We start from the raw sequence: 20,910 nt of genomic DNA, 5'->3' as shown, positions 1-20,910 counted from the left end.
TTAAATAAAATTTTCATGGCTTCATAAAATATTTTGGTTTGTATATGGACAACAAATTGTAGGTCAGCATTAAAATCAGCTTGAGTTAAATAAAAAAAGAATTTGCATTATTCATTGATCTTGATCTCCTCACTACTGTTATGCTGTACACTAATGTTCCCATGCAGTGGAAACAAAATCACAACATAACCTTTAAAGCAACCTGTAATCACATTCTAATTGCATGTTTGTTTCCTCTGACAGATATAATGAAACTGCCACATCTGGGATGTGTGTCACACTCATGACCTTAATGAAAAACTCTTCTCTTGGAAAAAAAAGTTATTATTTTTTGAGGAAAAAGAATGGCATAATGCCATTGATCTCTGCTAAACTATAGCCTTCAGATGGCTTTCCAGTACATGCAGAAATTGTAAATTTATTCACATTCCTACCTCTTTACAATTACAAGTTAATACATGAAGAACAAATTATTTCCAAATATACAAGGACAAAACAACAAAAATGAGGAAATCTTGAGTAACTGCATAAATTTAGACATCAGACTTCACAGGCCAGTCTCACATGTCAAGAGTATAAGACTGCATTTCCGCAAATGTAAACTCAAGAGCTGCCATTATATTAAATAAACTCAGTTATCTTGCATTGGAGGAATCACATAAATTTTACCCTATTATGTTTGAAAAAAGGTTGTGTTCAAAAATGCAGCTTGGAATGCTTCACTTGTTAAACAGAACAATTTCAGAGTATGCTTTATTTACTGCAATAAACAGAATAATTCATCACACATATTTGATAACTGAAGTCATGTTCTTAAATATTACTAGTAAGAGTCAAGAATTTCTTCTTCCATTCCAGGCAGACTATGTCAAAAGAGGGAATGGCAGAGCTAAAAAGCAAAAATTTGGAGTGGATCATCTCCCACACCCTGGCCACACAAGAGGAAAGACTATGGTTTTAGCAGAATTCTGCCACTCATTTGTGATTCTATTATTTAATTCAGAAGCAGTGCTAAAGACACCAAAGATTTCAACTGGAAACCTAGACGAATTTAGATTTGCTCATCACTTCAACAAGAAGATGCTGGGGAGATCTTGAGGGATGTTTTAGTGTCAAGAAAGAGAAAAGCAGAGGGAAAGACAGACCACAAAAGAAGGCTGGAGTCTAACGACTTTATAGAGACATGAGATCTGACTCCTAGGCACATAAGAAATAAGTAAGAAATAAAAGAGCTAAGCATTTGAGCTTGCTTGTATGAGCAATCAACCAAACAACACAATTAACAATCAAAGGAAGAAAAATTCAGCAAGTAAGAAACAAATGGGAAATAGTGCACCATACTAAAGCATATGAACTTTTTATGTGCTATCAATCTTACCTCTCTGAAGAGATTCCCCACATCACATTTATTCTGTGCCTGTCATCATTATGAGATTATGCTTTGCATAGTATTTGAGAGCACTTACAAAATAGGGGGAAAGCCTTATAATTGAACACACTAGCTTTTCCTGAGAATCTCAGGGCAACAAAGCAGTATGTTTAAAACAGTTTTATGTTTTTTGGGTAGACAAAAATATTTTTACAAGAACAAATATTCCTTGAAAATATTATTTTCTTCAAAACTACTCTTGGCACAAATAGGAGCAGTCTCTTCAAAAGTTAACCCTGATAAAATTACCTAATATCACCAGAAGTGGTGAAAAGTTAGTTATCCATGCATAATATTTGCTAGACTGCACTTAGTACCAGAAAGAATTTATTTTGGTCTGGATACTCTAGCAGCTGAAAAAAAAAAAATAGAAAACTTACTTTAGGAGGTGAAAAGCAAGGCATTAGCAGATCCTACCAGATGTCATTTGTCATTGCTAACAATTCCTTTAGCACCCAGGTTTGCAGATGGAGAGAAAGAGTGGATAATGTCTTAGCAGAAGGGCAGGGTAATCTTTAATATTATGGGCTTCCTTTCTGTGTGAGGCTGATACCCAACCTGCAAGGTCACAAACCTCCACAGGAGAAGAAGCTGTTATTGTCTACTGATGAACAACCTTTTAAACAGTTTCCTTTTTGAAGTACATCATGTAAAAACAAGTCAATACACTTCTATTATGATGCCCTAATACTTGCTCTGCTTTTAGATTTTGTTATGGCAAAGTCTAATCCAGTGACCAACACAGATTTTTAATGCTGAAGGCATCTCATAGCTAAGCTACATCACATGGCCAGGCTGCAGCAGCACTAGGGCTGCTAGATAAATCAAGTGACTGCCCTTTGGATGTCTCTAGGGCTACTGAAGCTAAAACCTGACACAGAGGTCTCCTGTACAGAAACTCTGCTGTGTTGGTAGCAACTGACAGCACGTGCCTGCCCCCCTTTGACCAGCCCCTGAGGAGTGAGCTATCCATCTTCTGACTCTTGGCCATATGGCTTTGCTGTGTGACCCAAGGACTCAGGCTGGCCAACAGTCTTTGGAAAATCTCACACAAATTCATCTCAACAATGGCCCCATGGTCCATGTCTATGGGGCACGAATCACATCCTCTTTCAAATTAGGTCAATGAGAAAATACCAGCAGTAGAAAAGAGCAAAGGTAGAAACACAATCTAACCTATGCAGCTAGGACATGTTGCAATGGTATTTTTGGGGTTTATATCTTTGGTTGGAATTTTGTATTCAGCTTTTTTTAAAGAGTATATAGAAATGTCTCATTTACTGAATCTAGCTGACACAAGATTGTGAATATTTTATTACTACTTTAACAGTAAGAAATTAGGAGGTAAAGGAACTGTATTTTTTTTTCCAAAGTATTTTTTTGATAATAGGAACTTGAAGATCAGAAATTTTAAGAACTCTGCTTCTGGTTTTAGTGGAATTACAGAAGGTGGATAGCCTACAAGGCACATCTCAAATCAGACATTCAAACCTGAAAAGCACTTACAAAAAAAAGTCTGTAAATATATATACATATATATATATATATATATACACACACATATATATATATATATATATATACACAAAATATATACTATGATATATTCTACAAATCAACTTTTTATCATGATTGGGCACTTCTATGCAACTTTTGGTAAGTCAGGTAACTTCTCTGACTTACTGCTCCTCTACAAAATAGAATTAACAATATTCACCTTAAATTACTGAGAGGTGAGTAAAAAACTTTTGTAGATGCAATTTAAGAACAAATACATGAGGTAGCTAGTGGGTAATCAGACCTCAAATGCTAATAAAAATACCAGTGCATAAATACATTGGACCTCCTGACATCTAGAACCCAATCTTGAATATAATAAATCACATGATTTGAAAAGAGGTTTCGAAAAGTGAAGGACTTTATTTACCTTTTTTACAGATACTAACTTGCATTTTTCACAGCGGGGGAAAAAAAAAGGTTTTTTCCATATTCTTTAATACCTTCAAAGTTGCAGAATTTGTTACAGATTTGCTAGTATTGGGAATTCAGAAACATCCACATTTTACACACAACAGAGAACGAATTATATGTTTCTAGAAGTTCAGGAGAATTCTCTTTGAGCTGTGCATAAAAAATGACTTTTTGTGCATGTTTCCTCCGCTGCTTCAGCTTTGCAATTTATATTATGACAGAAATAATATTTCCCTAATACTTGGACACGTACAATAATCCACATTATTCATGCACACACACTTCCTGAAACTTTTCTGGTAGGAGGTTTCCTTTCATTCTAATTCAGCAGTGTCAGTCAGTAGAGTTTTATACAAGCTGCACAGCTGGCTAAGAGATACAGAAATCTGTCCCATGGGACTGAGGAATTCTTTGCCTGTTGGAGTTTCCCTAGTAATTATTTTCATATGTACAATACAAGCTTATATCAACTAAGGAAAAAAACTACAGTGTGGAAAATAGCAGCTGCTCTTCAGTCATTCCATAACATGATCTAAATCTTTAGGGAACAGTATTTTAGAATAAAGCAGACAGAAATTAAATTATGCTCCTATTAAAGCTCTTGTAGATATGAACCAAAGGTCTTCTGGCTTTTTGTAGCAGAGAAATGAAAACAAAAAAAATGTTCAAGGGGTACACATTTCTCCCTTTCTTTTCTGAACAACATCTCAGAGCAAGAATATTTTTTAAGAGAGAAGTTTTACCTCTTGTGCGAAAGAAACACCTTTTTTCTTTCATTACCTGTTGTTAACTGTTACAGTTCCAAAATCTTTTTCCATTATCACATTAGGCAGTTTTTATAAATCTTAAATCTGTAGTTATGAAACAACATAATTTGGATCAATGAACATGCTTCAGCCAAGTGTCACTATTTCAATTTTTTTACACCAACTGTTAAAACAATATAAAATTGAGTCAAAACATTCCAGAAAGGCCTAAGCTTTGTAAAGTTCTGGGATTGCATCATTCCACCAAGTGCCTTCTACACTGCTCTGTATACTGGCAATTTTCTACACTAGCTGTAGAAATGAGGATCAAGATAAAAAAATATGAGAAGTCCCTTTAAGTGTAAAAGAGCAACACGAAAGTGAAAATCTCTTGACAACCCCATCCCAGATGCTTTGGGAGCCCACACATTTATTGGTTTAAGTGTATCCGAGTTTAGTTCCTTTCAGAGCCTGCATGGATCTTAAAGGAATTGATTCTCATGATTATGTTTTACAGTTCATATTTATCAACTAATTCGTAATAGTATTTAGCTGAATCTTACATTTGAGATGATTTTTTAGGATTAATCTCCTGTAAAGAACATCTCCAATGTGAGGAAATCCTCTGACTATTTTCAGTTTAAAAGCAGTGCAAAATTTCTGCACTCATGTTATCTTCTGGAGTCCTCCTTTACACCTTAATATTGTTTTTGTCCAGCCCACGTCCTGGCAGGCTTCCTGCTTCTAATGTTTTTACATCTTAGAAATCTGTTCCTCACAGTCTCTCTGGCAAGACTTACTCCTATCTTATATTCAACTTGCACGTGTTTATGCTCTGTTTTTACTTTAGTTTCCTCATTTGTTATGATTTCCACTTTTAAACAGTATCTTATATATTTGTAATAGCCTCTTTTGCCAACTGTTCCTGGGGTCCTTTCAAAGTGACTTTTTTCTAGTGTGGTAAATGTGCCTTTATGTGGTGTTACGTGCTATTAGATAGTCTCCAAATGTTCTGCAAGCATTTTGTACTTCTAATTGATTTTAAATAGTTTTAATTAGCTCCAAGGATTTTTATGCGTGTGGGGTTTTTTGTTTTGTTTTGTTTTTTGGTTTTTTTGGTTGATTGGTTGGTTTTTTGAGGGGGTTTTGGTTTTTTTTTTGTTTTTTTTTTTTTTTTCTGTTCGAAGTTAAATGCTACTGTGGTTAAGGGTTTCTCTTTTAAGGATGGCTGAAACATTGTCCTGTGTGATGTGCTAAAAAAATACTTTCCTCTGACCAAAGACAGCCCGAAACAACATCCTGTGAATTTCCCTCAGGATGACCAGCCAGACACCTTCTGTCTTCCACAAAGGACTAAGATCTCTCTTTCTCTAATAGAAAATGGTGGGTCCACCAGCTCTGCATCACTTTCACTGTTACATTTTGTCAACAAACATTACTATTTATGTGTTTTGTCTGTCTTAGCTTTTTAATTTATCTAAACATTGCATATAACTTTGCAGCTTGCAGGAGACACTGAGCATCCTCTTAGGAAGAAAAGAGACTCAGTGTATCAAAGGACTGAACTTTTAGCTACCACAATTAGTCGGACAATCTGCTAAGTACCGGAAAATACCAAAAAAAATTCTATGTAGGGGGCTTTTGTTGTGCTCAGAGCATATTTCAACATTTTGAACTTTGAACACGTTCAAAAAACAGGTGCAATAAAATTAAGGAACAGGAAGTTATTTGAGAAAGAGGATAAGGATATTTTTTGTGTAATCATGCACTTACCAGGCCACCAAAAGCTGAGAGCCGGGGACCTGACAGGTTTTGTTGTCTGGGTTCACAATCATGGGGTTCAGAATAAGTTGACCATTCACTGTCACAACAGGTCTGGCTCTGGGAGACAGAAAAAAGGTTCACCACGTTCAAAAGGGCCATATAAGTATATAAGTTGCAGCAGAAAAAACACTAAACTGAGATGGCTGCAAAGAAGCCAGAGATGTAAAGCTGCTTGGGAGAACAGAGTTTGATAATGCTGCTCATAGCCAAAATGACTGGTTTTGTTGTTTTTTTTTTTCTTCATCAGAATGCTACTGCAATTCACAAACAACAACAACAAAAAAATCATGTTAGCACATCATGGAAACAGTATCCTATGGTTAAGCAATGGATGTGTCCCAGGACTGAGGCACATCAGACACATTTCATCACACTGAGTTTTCTCAAAGGGACAGAGCTTGCCTTATTGGCTTTTACAGTAGTCCTCTGGCCATCTTGCAGATTTCTTTTGTACTGTCTCCATTAACAATGATACATTCAGATTTACCATGTCTGTTTTAAGAGTTTTAAAAAAATAATAGAAGTTGGTGTAGACTATCTTGGGTGAGTAATGAAGTAAACTCTATCTGACATTTCTGGAGACAACTGACTTTGTAAACCAGGAATAATCAGTAAATTGTGCTGAGTACATGAATATATAGTTTTGGTGATGGAAATCATCCCTCTGAAGTTGTTATTAAGTGATGAGATAATCTATATCTGCAAGCACTTTAGAAGACAAATAATAAGTATGTGCCCAGATTCTGTTTGTTTTTTTGTTTTAAGACAGCAATACTATTTACAGTAACTTACATAATCCCAGTTTTCTAGCTTTCTTGAATCCGCATCTGAGCTTTTATGATTACTTCTTTATATTACTTCAGCAAGAAATTAAAAAATAAAATTTCTCTCTTCACTTTTGTGCAACAGGGAAAACCTTTTTTTTTTTTTGCCTAGAAAATTTCAGTAATAAAATTCTTTTTCAACAGTATGACAAGTTGCATATTTGATACATTCTGGCCAGGAAATGGCCTCCTGCTATTCACTCTCTTAAATTAAATAGAACAAATTTTATAGTTATTGAAAATACAGAGTGGATCTAATTCTTCAAAGCTTCATCCCATGCAGTCATTCATGGCATTGCAAAGTATCTGCATGATTCTTTCATAGCACAGAAGGAAAATCAGGTTTCTAACTGCACCTACAGTGTTAGCTGAGATGAGCTAACATTCCTGTTTTACAAAATTATCATGCTGTCACAGACATTCAGCTGGGAAGTAGAATATGCCTTTTCTCAGTCAGGTGCTGTTGGGAATACAGACAACAAGAAGCCAGACGGGAATCAGAAATATCACTACATTGTTGTAGCAATGGATGGTGAATACTTAAATGAAATGAGCTGTCAGCATGGCTGGACTAAGAGAGCATTAGCAGACTTTATGCAAATGCTTATGTATTTGGTAGTTTTAAATTTTACATCTAATTAGAAAGCACATTTAGTGAAACACCATAGTCAGCAACAACTTTTTGTTTTGTAAAATGGCATCTTGTGCATTTTTAAAAACTGAGTCTGAAAGCAGCAGTCTTTATTTTCAATAAATAGTTCATGTCTTAACATACACAATCTCTGAAGATTGGTCACTTTAAAATTTCTCACTAGCACCGTTTCCCCAGGAAAGAAACTAATTTTCAATGCCATGCTCTTTAAATTTCTTATTTAAAATTAACCAAAGAGTCAAACATTCCAGAAGCTGCTTGAGCAAAGTCTAAGCATGGAAATTTTCTTTGAAAATTACACGTTCTGAGCATGGGAAAAAAGCATTTATTTCTCACAAGATGTTTAATTTATCATCTCTAATGACCACCTTTTACACTGCAACAGGGAAACAGGAATACGACATTTTTTAAATTTTAATTTCTGACAAAAGCTGTAAAATATCAACTCCATTGTATTTACCACATACCTGTAAACAACTGCTTTTCCAGCTCCAAATGCACCCACAATTAAATCTGGAAAAACCAAAATGGCTTCAGAATAGCTGTACAGAAATCTCCCACACATTTTTTCCATCATAAATTAGATTATTTACATTAACATTGCAGTAACATAAAACAAATATGATAATTCCTTTCTAAGCAGTTTTCTTCACAAGTGTACCTGAAAGAAAATACTTCACATGTCAGAGATGATGTCATAAATGTCTCAGTTGTAACCAGTAACTGCCAAACTATTTAACACACGGTCACACATGCCACAATCTCACTTCTGTCCAACTTGTATCATAGGGGGAAAAAATGCCATTAAATTCTATGCATTTTATTCCAAATATCTAACTATCCATTAAATGAAGAGCAGCAAAACAATTTTTTGCCAGTTTCATGTAAGTCATGTTGAAACTTCACGGCGTTCCTTCCTGACAGTCCTTTCATTCTGCTTTGTGTTTGAAGTAATTTGTGTATTAATTTAGGCATTACATATCTGTGCAAATAAATACAATGCATGGTCAGAGGATGGCTGATATGATCGCTTCTAACGTTTCCAGCATTGTAGCAATATGTGCTAAGGCTTACAACAGGTATCCACCCAAAGCTGTCATTTTCCCTGATGGATGGAGTCAACAACACAAGTGCTACACTGGGACTTGGGCATGTTTTTGTCAATGGTCATTGGCCTGGGTCTGGGAATCTACATGCCAGAATATTTCCTCTTTTTGCCTGGTCTCTGGAAAGATCCAGACTGGCTTGCTGGATCCATTCAGGCCTGCTGGAGAAAAACTGGAGTCAAGCCATGAGGAAAAAGGATCAACTCTCCTGCTGCCTCTGCCTTTGGAAAGAGCTTTGTTTCATTTTCAGTCTCCAGAATCTGTCTGGCCACATCTTTCACTCGACTACTGCTGTCATTCAACATGACTCACATGTATACAATTCAGAAGACTGAGCCTTACAACAGACCTTGCAGTGGTACACACTGGCAACCTAAATTGATCTAAATAAGTTAGTTAAATGAGTACTTAGGCTTCTAAACAAACCCTTACTTGATGCTTCTATAGTTGGAGCACTGGTTTGCTTAAGAAGCCCTGAAGTCATTGTGCATGAGGCAAATACCAAGCTTTGATGTTAATTATCTGGATGGGTTTGGTCCAGGGCTGGCAGTGTATTTTCTAGTGGTCATCCATCTTTCAGATGGTCAGGATTTCACAAAAAAGTTTAAACAAATGCTTCACATGGGCAACAGCCAGTCCTTCACTGAATTCCATTAATTAATATCCTAATAGGAACAGTTTATGGACAGTTTATGGGTCTGATCCTCTTTTCGTACAACATTTACATTTTTCTAATTTCATTGGCCTTAGAGAAAGATGTTTCAGAGTCAGGAACACTTTAAATAGCAGATGAAAATAAATGTTTTTATCTCCTTTTTGGGACGTGTGTGCATCATAATCTTTAGTAGCTTTTATAGACAACTTGCCCACAGTACCAAAACCTAAAGATGTTTTCCTCTTAAATAAACAACTAAATGAGACAAAGCCATCATCATGAAGACTGCACCACACACAAACAGAACTTCTCCTGGCAGCTCGCTTATAGTGGCACCCTTAGTAACCCTCCAAAATATTTAATATTTTGTTGCTTTTTATTTCATTTGTGTTTTAAGGGATTTTTATGAGTTTTGTGTTGGAGGGGTTTTCTTCTGTTTGTTGTTTCTTAAGGAAAAAGAAACATTATGTTATAAACAGAAAGTGAAAGACAAGATGGAAAGGGTTTCTGTTCTGAGCTTCCCAGCTGAACACTCTTTGTAAATTCTATAACAGACTTGACTTAGGGTATGTACTGGTTCATTCCAGACTGGATAACTCAAAAGGTTTCAGGGTTGTGCTGTAAGAAACAAAACAGGTGTAGATATCCAAGACTTATTCGGGTCTTGGCCTAGTGATGACTTCAGAATATGCTCTTTCACTTAAAAAAAACATTAAACACACAGCTTGGGTAAGCTTAATAAAATGTAGCCTGTTAGAATTTGAAGGTGAGAAGAATGTGTCTCTCAGATACAGGTGGCCTCACTAGTGTGACTGAATGCAATTTCAGTATGTACTGCTGTGTAAAGGTTCCCTCTATCTCAACATCCCCACTTAAACATTAAAGAGGATTTTGTACACCTGCTTAATGGTTAAATCCTGATTTTTTTTTGGTACAGAGCCCAGCTTATTTGAAGACAGAGGGCGATGAGTCTAGAGGAACAAATACAGGCCTTGGCCACCAAAAGACTGGTTTTCCATAAACAGTCTTTCTGCATTGCCACTTCAGCCAGGTTTGGAGACACAGCAAAGAGGATGACGATCCTCAATCATGGCATCACCACAAAAGCCCTATTTGAGACTACTTTAAGGACAGCCAGGGCTGTGCTCATCCTGCTCTTAGTTGGAGGCTTGCTCTTTTACCCTGATATGTCTTTTGTTTTCTGGTCCACGCCATGCTTAATCTTGATCCAAAGAGCTTGAATAAATGACACTACTGAGTAGAAAAAGTAGAGTTAAGAATGAATATGCAAAAACCCCCCCCATATTTATAACCAGTAGTAACTTCCACAATCTAGTTTAAAGAAAAAAATATATATTATATAATTATATATAATTATATAATTATGTTTCTATATAAAATTTAAATATTTTATATATTTATAATTTATATTTATAATTATATATAATTATAAAGATTATATATTCAAGCAGACCAGTCACTGAAAGATTAAGTAGGGATTTTTCTTTGCTTTGTCTTGTTCTGTTACAGAGAAGCAATTTCACTCTTCCTTTTTTTCATTGCTTTGTGGGGTTCAACTCCTACACCCATAATTAGAAAAAATAATTTTTGATGTTGATACAAACACATGAGATTTGAATACACATCCAATCAGAGCACTTTTATAAGCAGTTTTTTATTTGTTGAGTGCTTCGTAGAAGAAAAGTTACGAATCATTTATATGAAAAAAATGCAGGAGATGTCTAAATTATCTGAATTTTGGCAACTTTCCCCTTCTAAAAATAGAAGTTTTCTTTATTAATACTTGTTAATGCTATGCATGCAATGTCACTGATGCAAAGGTCACTAGCTGAAAAACAAGGTTTTAACAAGCAATTACAGGGCAAAAGAAGCCAGCTTAAAAAAAAAAAAACAGCTTAACTCCTTACAATACTTCCAAGGAGTGCCTGAAGAAAAGCCTATGAAAACCTTTACTCCTTTGCATCAGTGAGGAGGGTTTTTTTTAAAGTGCAGACTAAAATGTGTGATTAACGAATTTTAAAAAATATTAAGAAGTATAAGAATCACAACATCTACTTCAGTTCTTCTTTCCTCATATTTCAAGTTTCTGGGATGATGAGGACTCTCATTGGTTTAGTTAAATGACCACTTTGCCCACGCTGTCTGTTTGAGAAGATTGTCTACCAGCTGCTCACGTGCAAGATCTGTAAGGAAGGGTTGGTGGCAGCACCCATGTGCTTCTGCCTCATTGCTTTTGACTAATAAATGAGCTATGGGTCACAACCACACTGCAAAAATTAAGAAAACAAGCACAGAACAACTCCACAGGAATTTTTAACTTCCATTTTTAACACAGCTCACGGGTTGTATGCATTGAAGTCCCAGCTGGTAGAGTTCACAGAGCATAATGCAGAAACAAGTGTCTTTAGGACATACTTAACCGAAGTCAAGGGGCACTGCACAAAGTTAAACAATCCTAATGCTTATTTCAAATACTTCAAGTTTACTTTGCTCTGAAGAGAAAGGTTGCAAGATGCTGTCTGGTGCAAGAAGTCTATTTACTGAGATAAAATTATCATAAAAAGTTAAAGTGATGGCACTGAAAGGGACACTGGATTTTGTAATCTTGTGGATTCACTTGTACCTTCTTCCATGTGACTGTGCCAAACCTGAAATACTGTGTGATAAAGGGCAGAAATTTGCCATGATGCTTACTAAACCTTCAACCAAATACAGGAAGTAGGAAGATCGATAAAGTCCTACTTCCTATCTCAACAAGACATATTCATTTATAAACTTGAGAAAATTTTTTTATTTCCTCATATTTTTAAAGGTCACCCCCATTCTCTCTGAGAGATGCAGCCTCAGGGAGTCTGAGCAGGGACAAGCATGCATCATGTTCAGCACCTCACACTTGGCTGGAGCCTATCCAGCAATCCCAAGAGAAATTGCCAAGACATGGTGTCTCATCTCGGTACATGTGGGACAGTGGCCAAGAAAAACAACCATATACACAACTGGCAAACACCTCACTTGTCAGAAACTCAAAAATGAAACGACAGCTGAGTCACCTCCCCACTGCAACTCTACCAGGACACGGGCAGGAACCTGTGTTACCTTTGGGGACTCCAACGATTTGCTGACAGCTTTAAACATAACTTTATGCAGTCTGTCAGTTTCATTGTATAGTATAGAAAGGGACTGGAAAACAGTTATATTCTATCTGAGCACAGGTGCTAATAGAAATTCTGCAAAAGATAGAAAACCGCTTAACTGTAAACTCTATTTAAAAATCTTTGTGAGCCTTCTTGCTTTTTATTTTCCTCGACAGATCAGGTGCCAAAAAGGCCCGTGATCATATCTCTGTTTATTTCCTAGGATTTCAGCGTGCATTACAACCCCAAATCTCAGTAGGAAAGGTCCAGAATAAAAATGCCTTTAAATGGCCATCACTTCAGGCTTGACCATAATAAAAGACAGTCCTGTCCAGCATACCCAGCTTTACTCAAGAATTTTTTTAAATATTACAAACAGCCATCATTCAAAGCAGAGTCACTTTCTTCCAATCCTATCATTCTCAACTACCTTAATCCTTCTCCCTTTTTAAACCATTCTGGTAGCAGGTCTGTTACAGGTAACACCTAAGGCTAATTCATATCAATGCTTCTCTTTTATCTGAATGATTCCCTTTCACAATACAACAATATTATTCATTATATTACAAAAATCCCAAAGAGGACAGTTAATGCTTTATTCCTTAAGTAAAACACTACTCACTGGGAACGATTGCTTTACTCTTACTTTCTATTGGGCACAATACTGTGATTTCACAAAATATCATGAAGAAATTTAGAAAAGCACACCTATAAATTACAGAGATAATACTTTCCCATAAAATCAACATATTTGTACACAATTCTTGGCCTGTCACTATACTTTTGACTGATTATTCATGTGAAAAAATAATTAGCTGGTAGAAGCACTGAAGCTTTTCTGCATTTGCTGGCAGAACCCAAGCCATTGTTCTGGCTCCCACATTCAAGAGTCCCCTCTTACCAGAGCAGATGCAGCTTCTCATTGACTTAATCTGTTTGTCTTCCACAAATCTCCTGGACCAACTAATATTTTAATCATCACTAGATTCCGATTTGTAATATTGTTGGCACAATGCCTACTGTTCTCAAAAAAATTTATTAATCTTGAAGAACCCTTGCCTCTCAGAAAGAAATTTGAGGATTTTCTTCCTGCTGTTCGAGTTAATGTACTCAGCAGATGGAGCTGTTAAATATTCCTGTTTTATTAAGATTAGACTGGATTACTGAAGTTCTGTGGAAATTCTGTCTTCTTATTACACTTCTTTCCTTCTTAAAATGTTTCTAGAGTCGTTTAACTACTATGACATTCTTAAGATAAAAACTGAGTCTAAAATAACAAGGCATGAAGATAGCTTTATACATTTCCCTGTGCTGACAAAGGCTTGACTATAAAGAACAAACAAAAGAACAGGCCAGCAGCTGTGTTTGTTCTAAAGTAGGATACCTTGAACATGAAGCTTCACTGGCACTGATTCCTGAATGACACTCTTAAGGAAGACTTACAAGCAGCTAAACCAGCAGGGAGCAGAGACAATAGTGCAAAATTTATTCCAGCAATTAACTAAAATGAATAGTCTTTGCACAGTGAATTCATCCAAAGCACTGTTCTGAATCTACCCACACTGTTAAAAGAAACTGGTTATATCATCCTGATTCAGAAACACATTTGAAGAAACTCTAGTTTTCTGGAGGATATGCCACAATAAGAAAGCAAGTTTAATGAGTTGAGTAAATTGTTAATTATAAACTATTTGCTCAGCTATAACCAGCCATCAAGTGACTGAACATATGCTGAAATGTGAGGGTGGAAACCTTACAGCCTACAAATGTCTGAGCCCTGTACAGATAGATGAACCAGCTGGAAGTGCAGCATCATCACCTAGATAATCACAGACTCCAGCCACTCAGTGGGGCCAGCTTTGAACAGACGCCCAGAAGCCAAAAGAAACAAATTTCTTTCCCATTAAACAGATTAATGGATTTCTTTTGTTCCTATGAAAATTGACCTATGCCAATAGAAAAAGACAAATAAAATTATAAATAAAATAAACTATAATTCAAAATGCATGCCTTTGCTTCATTCCCTGCTCTAGGCCTTGATAACACACATAAAGCTCAGGATGGAGCAAAGGGGCCCTCAGATTTACAGGACAGTGGAAGCTGCCTTGAAAGATATTATTATGCATCCCAGATGTCCCAGCACAGAAGACAGGCAGGAAGACTGTGCTGAGGCAAGTATTTCAGAATATTTTTATGCAAACCTTGTAGAGCTGCTATTACAGAGAATCCCATGGTTATATAAATTGTGTTACAGCCCTCACTAGCATGGCCTCAGACACAGCACAATGCTGCTTTGCCATGTCCTCACTTCAGCACAGAATCTTGCACAGAATTCCAGCTAACACTGTATTTGGATTTCAACTGATGTGAAAAGCCCATCCTTTGCATTTTTTTCAATCCCATTACCTCCTTTATTTCTTTAATCCCATTTACTCTTTTTTATGACTCTCAATCCAGAATAATGACATTAAACCAGTATTTACTATTGCAGCACAAGTGAGACCAGATCTTCTCTTTTGAATATGACCTTAAAACATGAGTTGTCAGAAAACAGTGATGTGGATCATCTGCTGAAAGATGTTACAATTATGTCAGCGTTAGTAAAATAGTGTCAGAGAATGTGCCTGTATGCTGTATCTTTACTATCTGCAGTAGTATCATTAAAATAGCCCTAATGCAGCCCTAACCCATGCCAATTATTAGACTGCAAAAAAAGTGAGCATGCAGGAACCCTGTTTTGGAAAAAAAGTGAGTTTGATAGTGTGCACAGGGCGTGTTCAGTGATAGTTCAGAACCAAAGACAGCATATTTCATTTACTAGCGTAGAAGTACCTCAGGAGGATTAAGTAGTCTTTTCCTTCAAATACTGGGTACATACTGTGTACTGAAGAGATACTGAGTGTTTCAGGTAAATATGGTGCTAAACTTGTCAGTGTCATGTTTGGAAGACTGGGAAAGCTGCACATTGTGGCTTGGCACAATGTATCTGACTAACATACTTAACGTGTTTCCTTTTACTAGTCTTATCTGACTACAAAATTTAATCAGATTCTGCCTCTTACATGACTCCAGAGAACGGAGCATCCATCCATTAACTACCATCATCACTACTGCTTGGCATTGCCATCTTGCTAGGTGAGAAGGAGCCCTCAGAAGGTGAAGAACACAAGCACAGAGAGGGCAGCTGCATGAGCAACTCAGATGTTAGGATGATCAGCATACTTTTCTGCCTCTGCTGCTTCCCAGGGTTGAAAGTTTCCCACTGCCTCCAAGCCTGTAAAGCAAAGACTACCATATTATCACCTCTGTCTGTGCTGATAAAGGAACAGTTCTGGGTACATGACATCTGGAGCGTCTATAAGTATGACACAATTTACAAAACTCCCTCCCTGGAAAGCTGCAGAGATGTAAACCGAAGGTTGTACTTAGTAAGAAACTCAGTCTTCCCTTTTGAAAAAACTTCTGTATTTTCACAATGCTGAGAGGTCCATTACTGTGTCTGTTACAGTGACTACATCTGTGCCAGGACAGCTGAAGACAGATGGTCGTTACACTGACAGAACTATTAACAAGAAGGAAAAGCAGTTCTGTCTGCATGCTGACCCTACCGAAGAAAGTTTCCTGTTTAGGTATGATGCTGACTAGTTAGTTATTAAGTTGTCTGTACCCTGTGTTTGTGCAATAAAGGCAGGGCATGAGCTTGAGCAGTGTGTAAGCACTGCACCTATTTTTGTATTGTTAGTACAGATTAGCTCTGATTTTAGTTTGTGCAAGCTGGTACTCTCCCAGATAGCAGCTGGGAACGGCCTGGGCCAAAGACCTTTCACAAAAGGGAGTTTGGGTACCACTGTCCTGTTCCAGTGGTTTCATGATAGTGAGCTCTGCTGTGCAGAGGAGCCTCAAGGCCAGACCACAGTTCCTGGCTCACTTTACTTTCTTGCACAAACATGATTACTGATAGCAATGAAAAAATATTTGGGATTATTGTTTTTTCAAGGACTAATTCTGATTTTCTCCTCAGTAGAGAAGATACAGCTTTTTAAAAAATATTGGTTAAGTATGAAATGCAGGTCAATGGTAAAATCTTTATCAGAAGCAAGACTTTACACAGACACAAGTAATAAACTAACTGCTTCTTATGTAAGAAACTATATGAAAAAGAGGAGAAGAGGCAGCAGTGGTGGCACGACTGAACAATCATTTGGTACAGTAGAACTGGTGTGCCATTCTCCACTGCACAAGGAACAACTAAATATATTAGAACTCCTTCCACAGGATTGCTAAAACACATGGCTGATAGAGGAAGGATGTCAGAAGTCTGTCAAATAACTAGACTGCAGAACTGTCTGCTATCTGTTCAGTATAAGAACTAGAAACTGTCCAGTGGAAAATTCAAGATTTGAATGGGACACAGTGAGAATTACTTCACAAAAAATACAGCTGGCCTGTGGGTTCCCTTGGCAAATGCTGCATGTGCCAAAAGTCTGCATGAGTTCTACAGCTGATTGGTCAGATTCATGGAAGAAAAGGTCTGTCAAGCGATACTAATTTTGGATGTGCCACCTCTGACTCAGGGCCACATTGATATTCTGGTTGGTTAATGCTGGGTGAATATTCTGGGAAATATCACAACTGCACAGATCTCAGGATATCTATTGCGGGCCACAGTTGGAAACATGCTATGGTGCTAGACAGATCTTTCATCTCTCAGTATGGCTGTATTATGCTCTTCCTTGTGTGCTCTGCTACTCCACCATTAAACCTGCTCATGATCAGTTTTCTCCCAAATTTATTCTACACCTGGGATCATGAGGGACAAGAGACTCTTTCTCTGCCTTTCCTAAAGACTAGAAAATGGGCAGTGGGGGAGACTCTCTCCCTTTTGTGGCCAGGAGTTGCAGGAACAGGAGAAAAGAGAAACCACTCCATCCACAGGAAAGCTGATGGATTTGAAGAGCTCTGTGCACCAGGGAGTCTTTGTCTGCTCCCTATTTCCTTCCCTGTTCCTGAGCTTATTCTGGCATTTGGATGAAGAGAGAAGATATTACTTCCTGTACCAGAACACTGCTCTTCTCCAGAAGGCTAATACAGAGATCTCAGCCTGAACTGAATTCCCAGCCAAGAGAGAATTTAACCTTTTTCCAGTGGGAGAAAAATTTGACTGTGGTTCACCATCACATTTTAGGAACTGTATTACCCAACTTGTAATCAAAGAGCACTGGTTGCTGGGGTCAGTACAGCAATCCCAGGACAAAGCTCAGTGGTCTGTGATAAGAAGCCATATAAGCAGGTGGTATCTTCTGCCCTCTGGGTCAGTCACCTGCTCCAAAGACATTACCTTATGGTCTGATTTAAAGAAGGCCTCTTTAAGCCTCTGAAAATGCTATACAGTGCATTAGAAATGAAATGGCAGAGTAACAGAGTAACTTCCATGTCTCAGCCTCCCATTTCATAGTATGAACATGCCTGCCTCATGAACAATGTTAGGCACAAGTGCTTAAGTAAATTATACAAACACAGCTATAGTTATACAGGTCAGTTTTGAACAGCTGAACTCAAGCCATGGAAGAACTACATGCTTGGAGAATCTCACCTTAGACAGTGGCAGTCTCTCATCTTCCAGTGCAGAACTTCTGAGAGAGTTAAGTCAGAATAAGATGATTTTATTGCATTTTGCTTTTTATAAAATGGTTGCTTTTAGAATATACACACTAGAAAGCTTAAGTTAAAATTTTTGTGATTTTTTTTTCCCTAATCTTCCACTACCCTCTTTGAATCACAGGCAGAAAGAGTAGTTTGGGAAGCATAGAATTAAAGGCTTATTTTCTAGACCTTCTATAGTCAGCAAGATCCATTTCTCTAAAATAAAACTTCCTTCCTAATCCTTCCAACTTCAGTACCTTGTTTCCTCCTTTAACAAGGGCTGCCCTTCAGCGTTTCCGATAGGAGGTGAAGAAGAAAAGCTCTTTGACACGAGGATTGCTTACTTCATTGCCCAGCATGTTTGTCCTAGGCTTGCATTTCCCTATACTATTTCCTTTCTTTTTTCCCCCCTTTTCCCATAGGAAGGAACTCTATTTTTGTGCTAGCATTGTGCCATGTTTGCACTATTTTTACAGCTCTGTTTTGGTGCTCCAAATCTTCATGAATTAAGGAAGAGTTGGTTGACTGATGGTAAGTGTTTTTCTTCTCATTTTCTGAGAGATTTTCACCAGTACTGTGGACTGCTTATCCAGGGGAAAAGCTAGTTACAATAAATGCAGGGTGGTGTTTCTTTTGTTTCCATTTTTTAATTAGGTAATTCCTGTAATAAAACCAAATGATCTAGCACATAGTGAGTGAATAACAAAATGTGAAATTCTGTAAGTAGGATGCATGGTGGAGGCCACAGTGACAAACAGAGAACTCACAATTATACAACAATTCCTCGGTTTACATTTAGAAAGATCAAGACTCATCACCCAAACTTTCCACAAATTAGCTTAAAAGGTGCTCCACATAAAGTGTGATAATACAGCAGCAAGACTTCTACTCTTCTTTCTTCTCTATTTGAGTCAAAGAATCTCTCCCTTTCCTCTATCTTTTCCATCTTGGAAATGTCAGGAATGCAATATCCTGTTTCCTTTGGTTTTGCTGGGGGGCCTTGTGGGTGCTTTAGGAAATGTTTAAATGCTGAAACTTTAATAAAGAGCTCTGCTGTCCAAGAGAACCTCATTAGTCACGGACAATGAAAGACTATTAATAGCAACATCAACAATATGCAAACAAAAAGTCAGAACAGTATTTAAAATCCCTTTCTTCTCTCAAATGCTAAAGATCTTCTTACTTTAGTCTCATGATAGCCTCACTTTATTACTCTGTAGTCAGCTTTTCTGTTTGCAAAACCGTAATTTCTACTGTAAACACCCCTTCCCAGAAATTGCCTTCTGCTTTTGGAAAGATAGCTCTTTCAAGATTTTTTACAATCCATCACAAAAAGGTAAAAGATCCTATTTTTGTCCCCTTGAAAAATTACAATTTTCACTTGTGAAACAGTACAGCTTTTAAGAACTCTAGCCTTGAAATAACCCAGGCTAACAACAGCAATTTCACAGTAAGTCAGGGAAGCATGGACTGTTAGGTTTTTACTATGGATGAACCTTTCACAATAAGAAAATATGATGTTTTACTACACACCCCTACTAAGGCTTCTGAATTGTGATGAAAAGAAACAGAACAGGTTTGCTTCCAGATGAGAGCGAACAAATACAAGCACACTTACATTCAGACTACTTAGATGGTTGGAAAAATTTTCTTTAAAAAACAAATGCTTCCCTGAAAAACTTAAGTAATGTTACAAACTTGATAAATGTGAATACATGTCAGGGAAACTCATTAGGAAGAATCAAAGCTAACCTAAAAAGGATGAGTCCATATAGCAAATTGAAACCTAAAAGGGATGGAAAGGCCCAAAGAAAATAGCTGCTTTAAGCAATTTGCATTCTCTCTGCTTTTTTGTAATGCAACTATGTATAGCTCAGTGTCTCTTCAGTCAGCAAAAAACAACTTAGAAACACAACCAAATCAATCCCTTGTTCAACAATCCAACCTGTTTTTAATTAAGAAAGAATGCCAGGATGAAGGAGACCTTACAAGTTCAATAAGCTGAGACCATTCAATTTTTGGAAGTGGGGGGAAAAGGGTAAAGCTTTTCATTGTAAACGTCACATGTTTTATGTTAATACAACTATTTAAGCCCTTGCTTGACTTTCTGATCATGTCTTTTGACAGGAAAGGGAGTATTTGTTTAGTCTGTTTTTAACTCTCAGGAAAGCAAACTAGAACTGTTCAGAAATGTCTATCCTTTATTCTGACCTCTGCCTTCCAAAAGGAGTAATTTAGGCATGATGCATTTACCAGAGAATGGAAGTATGAAATTCCCTTTCTAATGAAAAAATCTTACCTGGGTAATCATTCTTGTCTACATCTGAGTCTCCTCTTAGAGTGAAGCCAAATCCCGAAGGCATGGACTGTGAGGCCCAAGCTCCATTGAGAACTTGGGAAGGGTTAGGATTTAACCCATTACTGTATCCATTGTAAATGAGCACTTTCCCTCTTCCGTCTTCTCCTGCGAATGGTGCACCAATAGCAATGTCTGCAGTGAAAAAAAAAAATTAAAAAAAGGATAAAAAGAATGGACACAATTAAAAATTAACTCCCTGCAGGAAAATAGACACAAATTACTTTTGTTACAAACATGCAAGAACTTCAACATTCTGTACTTCTGCATGTATTGTAGTTTAAATAAAGGCAAATATACAAAATGCTAGCAATCTTTTCTGCGTCAAACTTTCATGACAAAAGCTTATAAAATAATCCTATTAAGAGGTTATTTAATTATACTAAATAGCCAATCCATATTGGATTTCTCTACATATTTCCAGGGCACTTAATTAGCTTTAATAAACCAAGACCTAATGAATGCCTGTTTCTACTTTCATATTTTTAAACAGGCACAAAGTTTCTTTGATTTCCTCTATCATCTAGTTAATAAGGAGCAGCTGTTAGA

At 37.0% G+C, this 20,910-nt stretch overlaps 1 protein-coding gene across 1 annotated transcript in view; it reads right to left on the bottom strand.

Moving 5' to 3' along the window:
* The window catches only part of ITGA8 (integrin subunit alpha 8), a 108,373-nt gene that overhangs the window by 58,641 nt on the left and 28,822 nt on the right, over positions 1-20,910 (bottom strand). Inside the window, exons 13-15 of the mRNA XM_062494601.1 lie at positions 20,305-20,496; positions 7,914-7,959; positions 5,920-6,027 (exon numbers count right to left, since the gene is read on the bottom strand). Of these exons, the coding sequence (XP_062350585.1) occupies positions 5,920-6,027; positions 7,914-7,959; positions 20,305-20,496 (346 nt within the window). The remainder of the gene's footprint in view (positions 1-5,919; positions 6,028-7,913; positions 7,960-20,304; positions 20,497-20,910) is intronic.

Source organism: Cinclus cinclus, chromosome 1 (genome assembly GCF_963662255.1).
Source record: "Cinclus cinclus chromosome 1, bCinCin1.1, whole genome shotgun sequence".
Lineage (NCBI taxonomy): Eukaryota > Metazoa > Chordata > Aves > Passeriformes > Cinclidae > Cinclus > Cinclus cinclus.
This window is presented reverse-complemented; position numbering and strand designations above follow the sequence as displayed.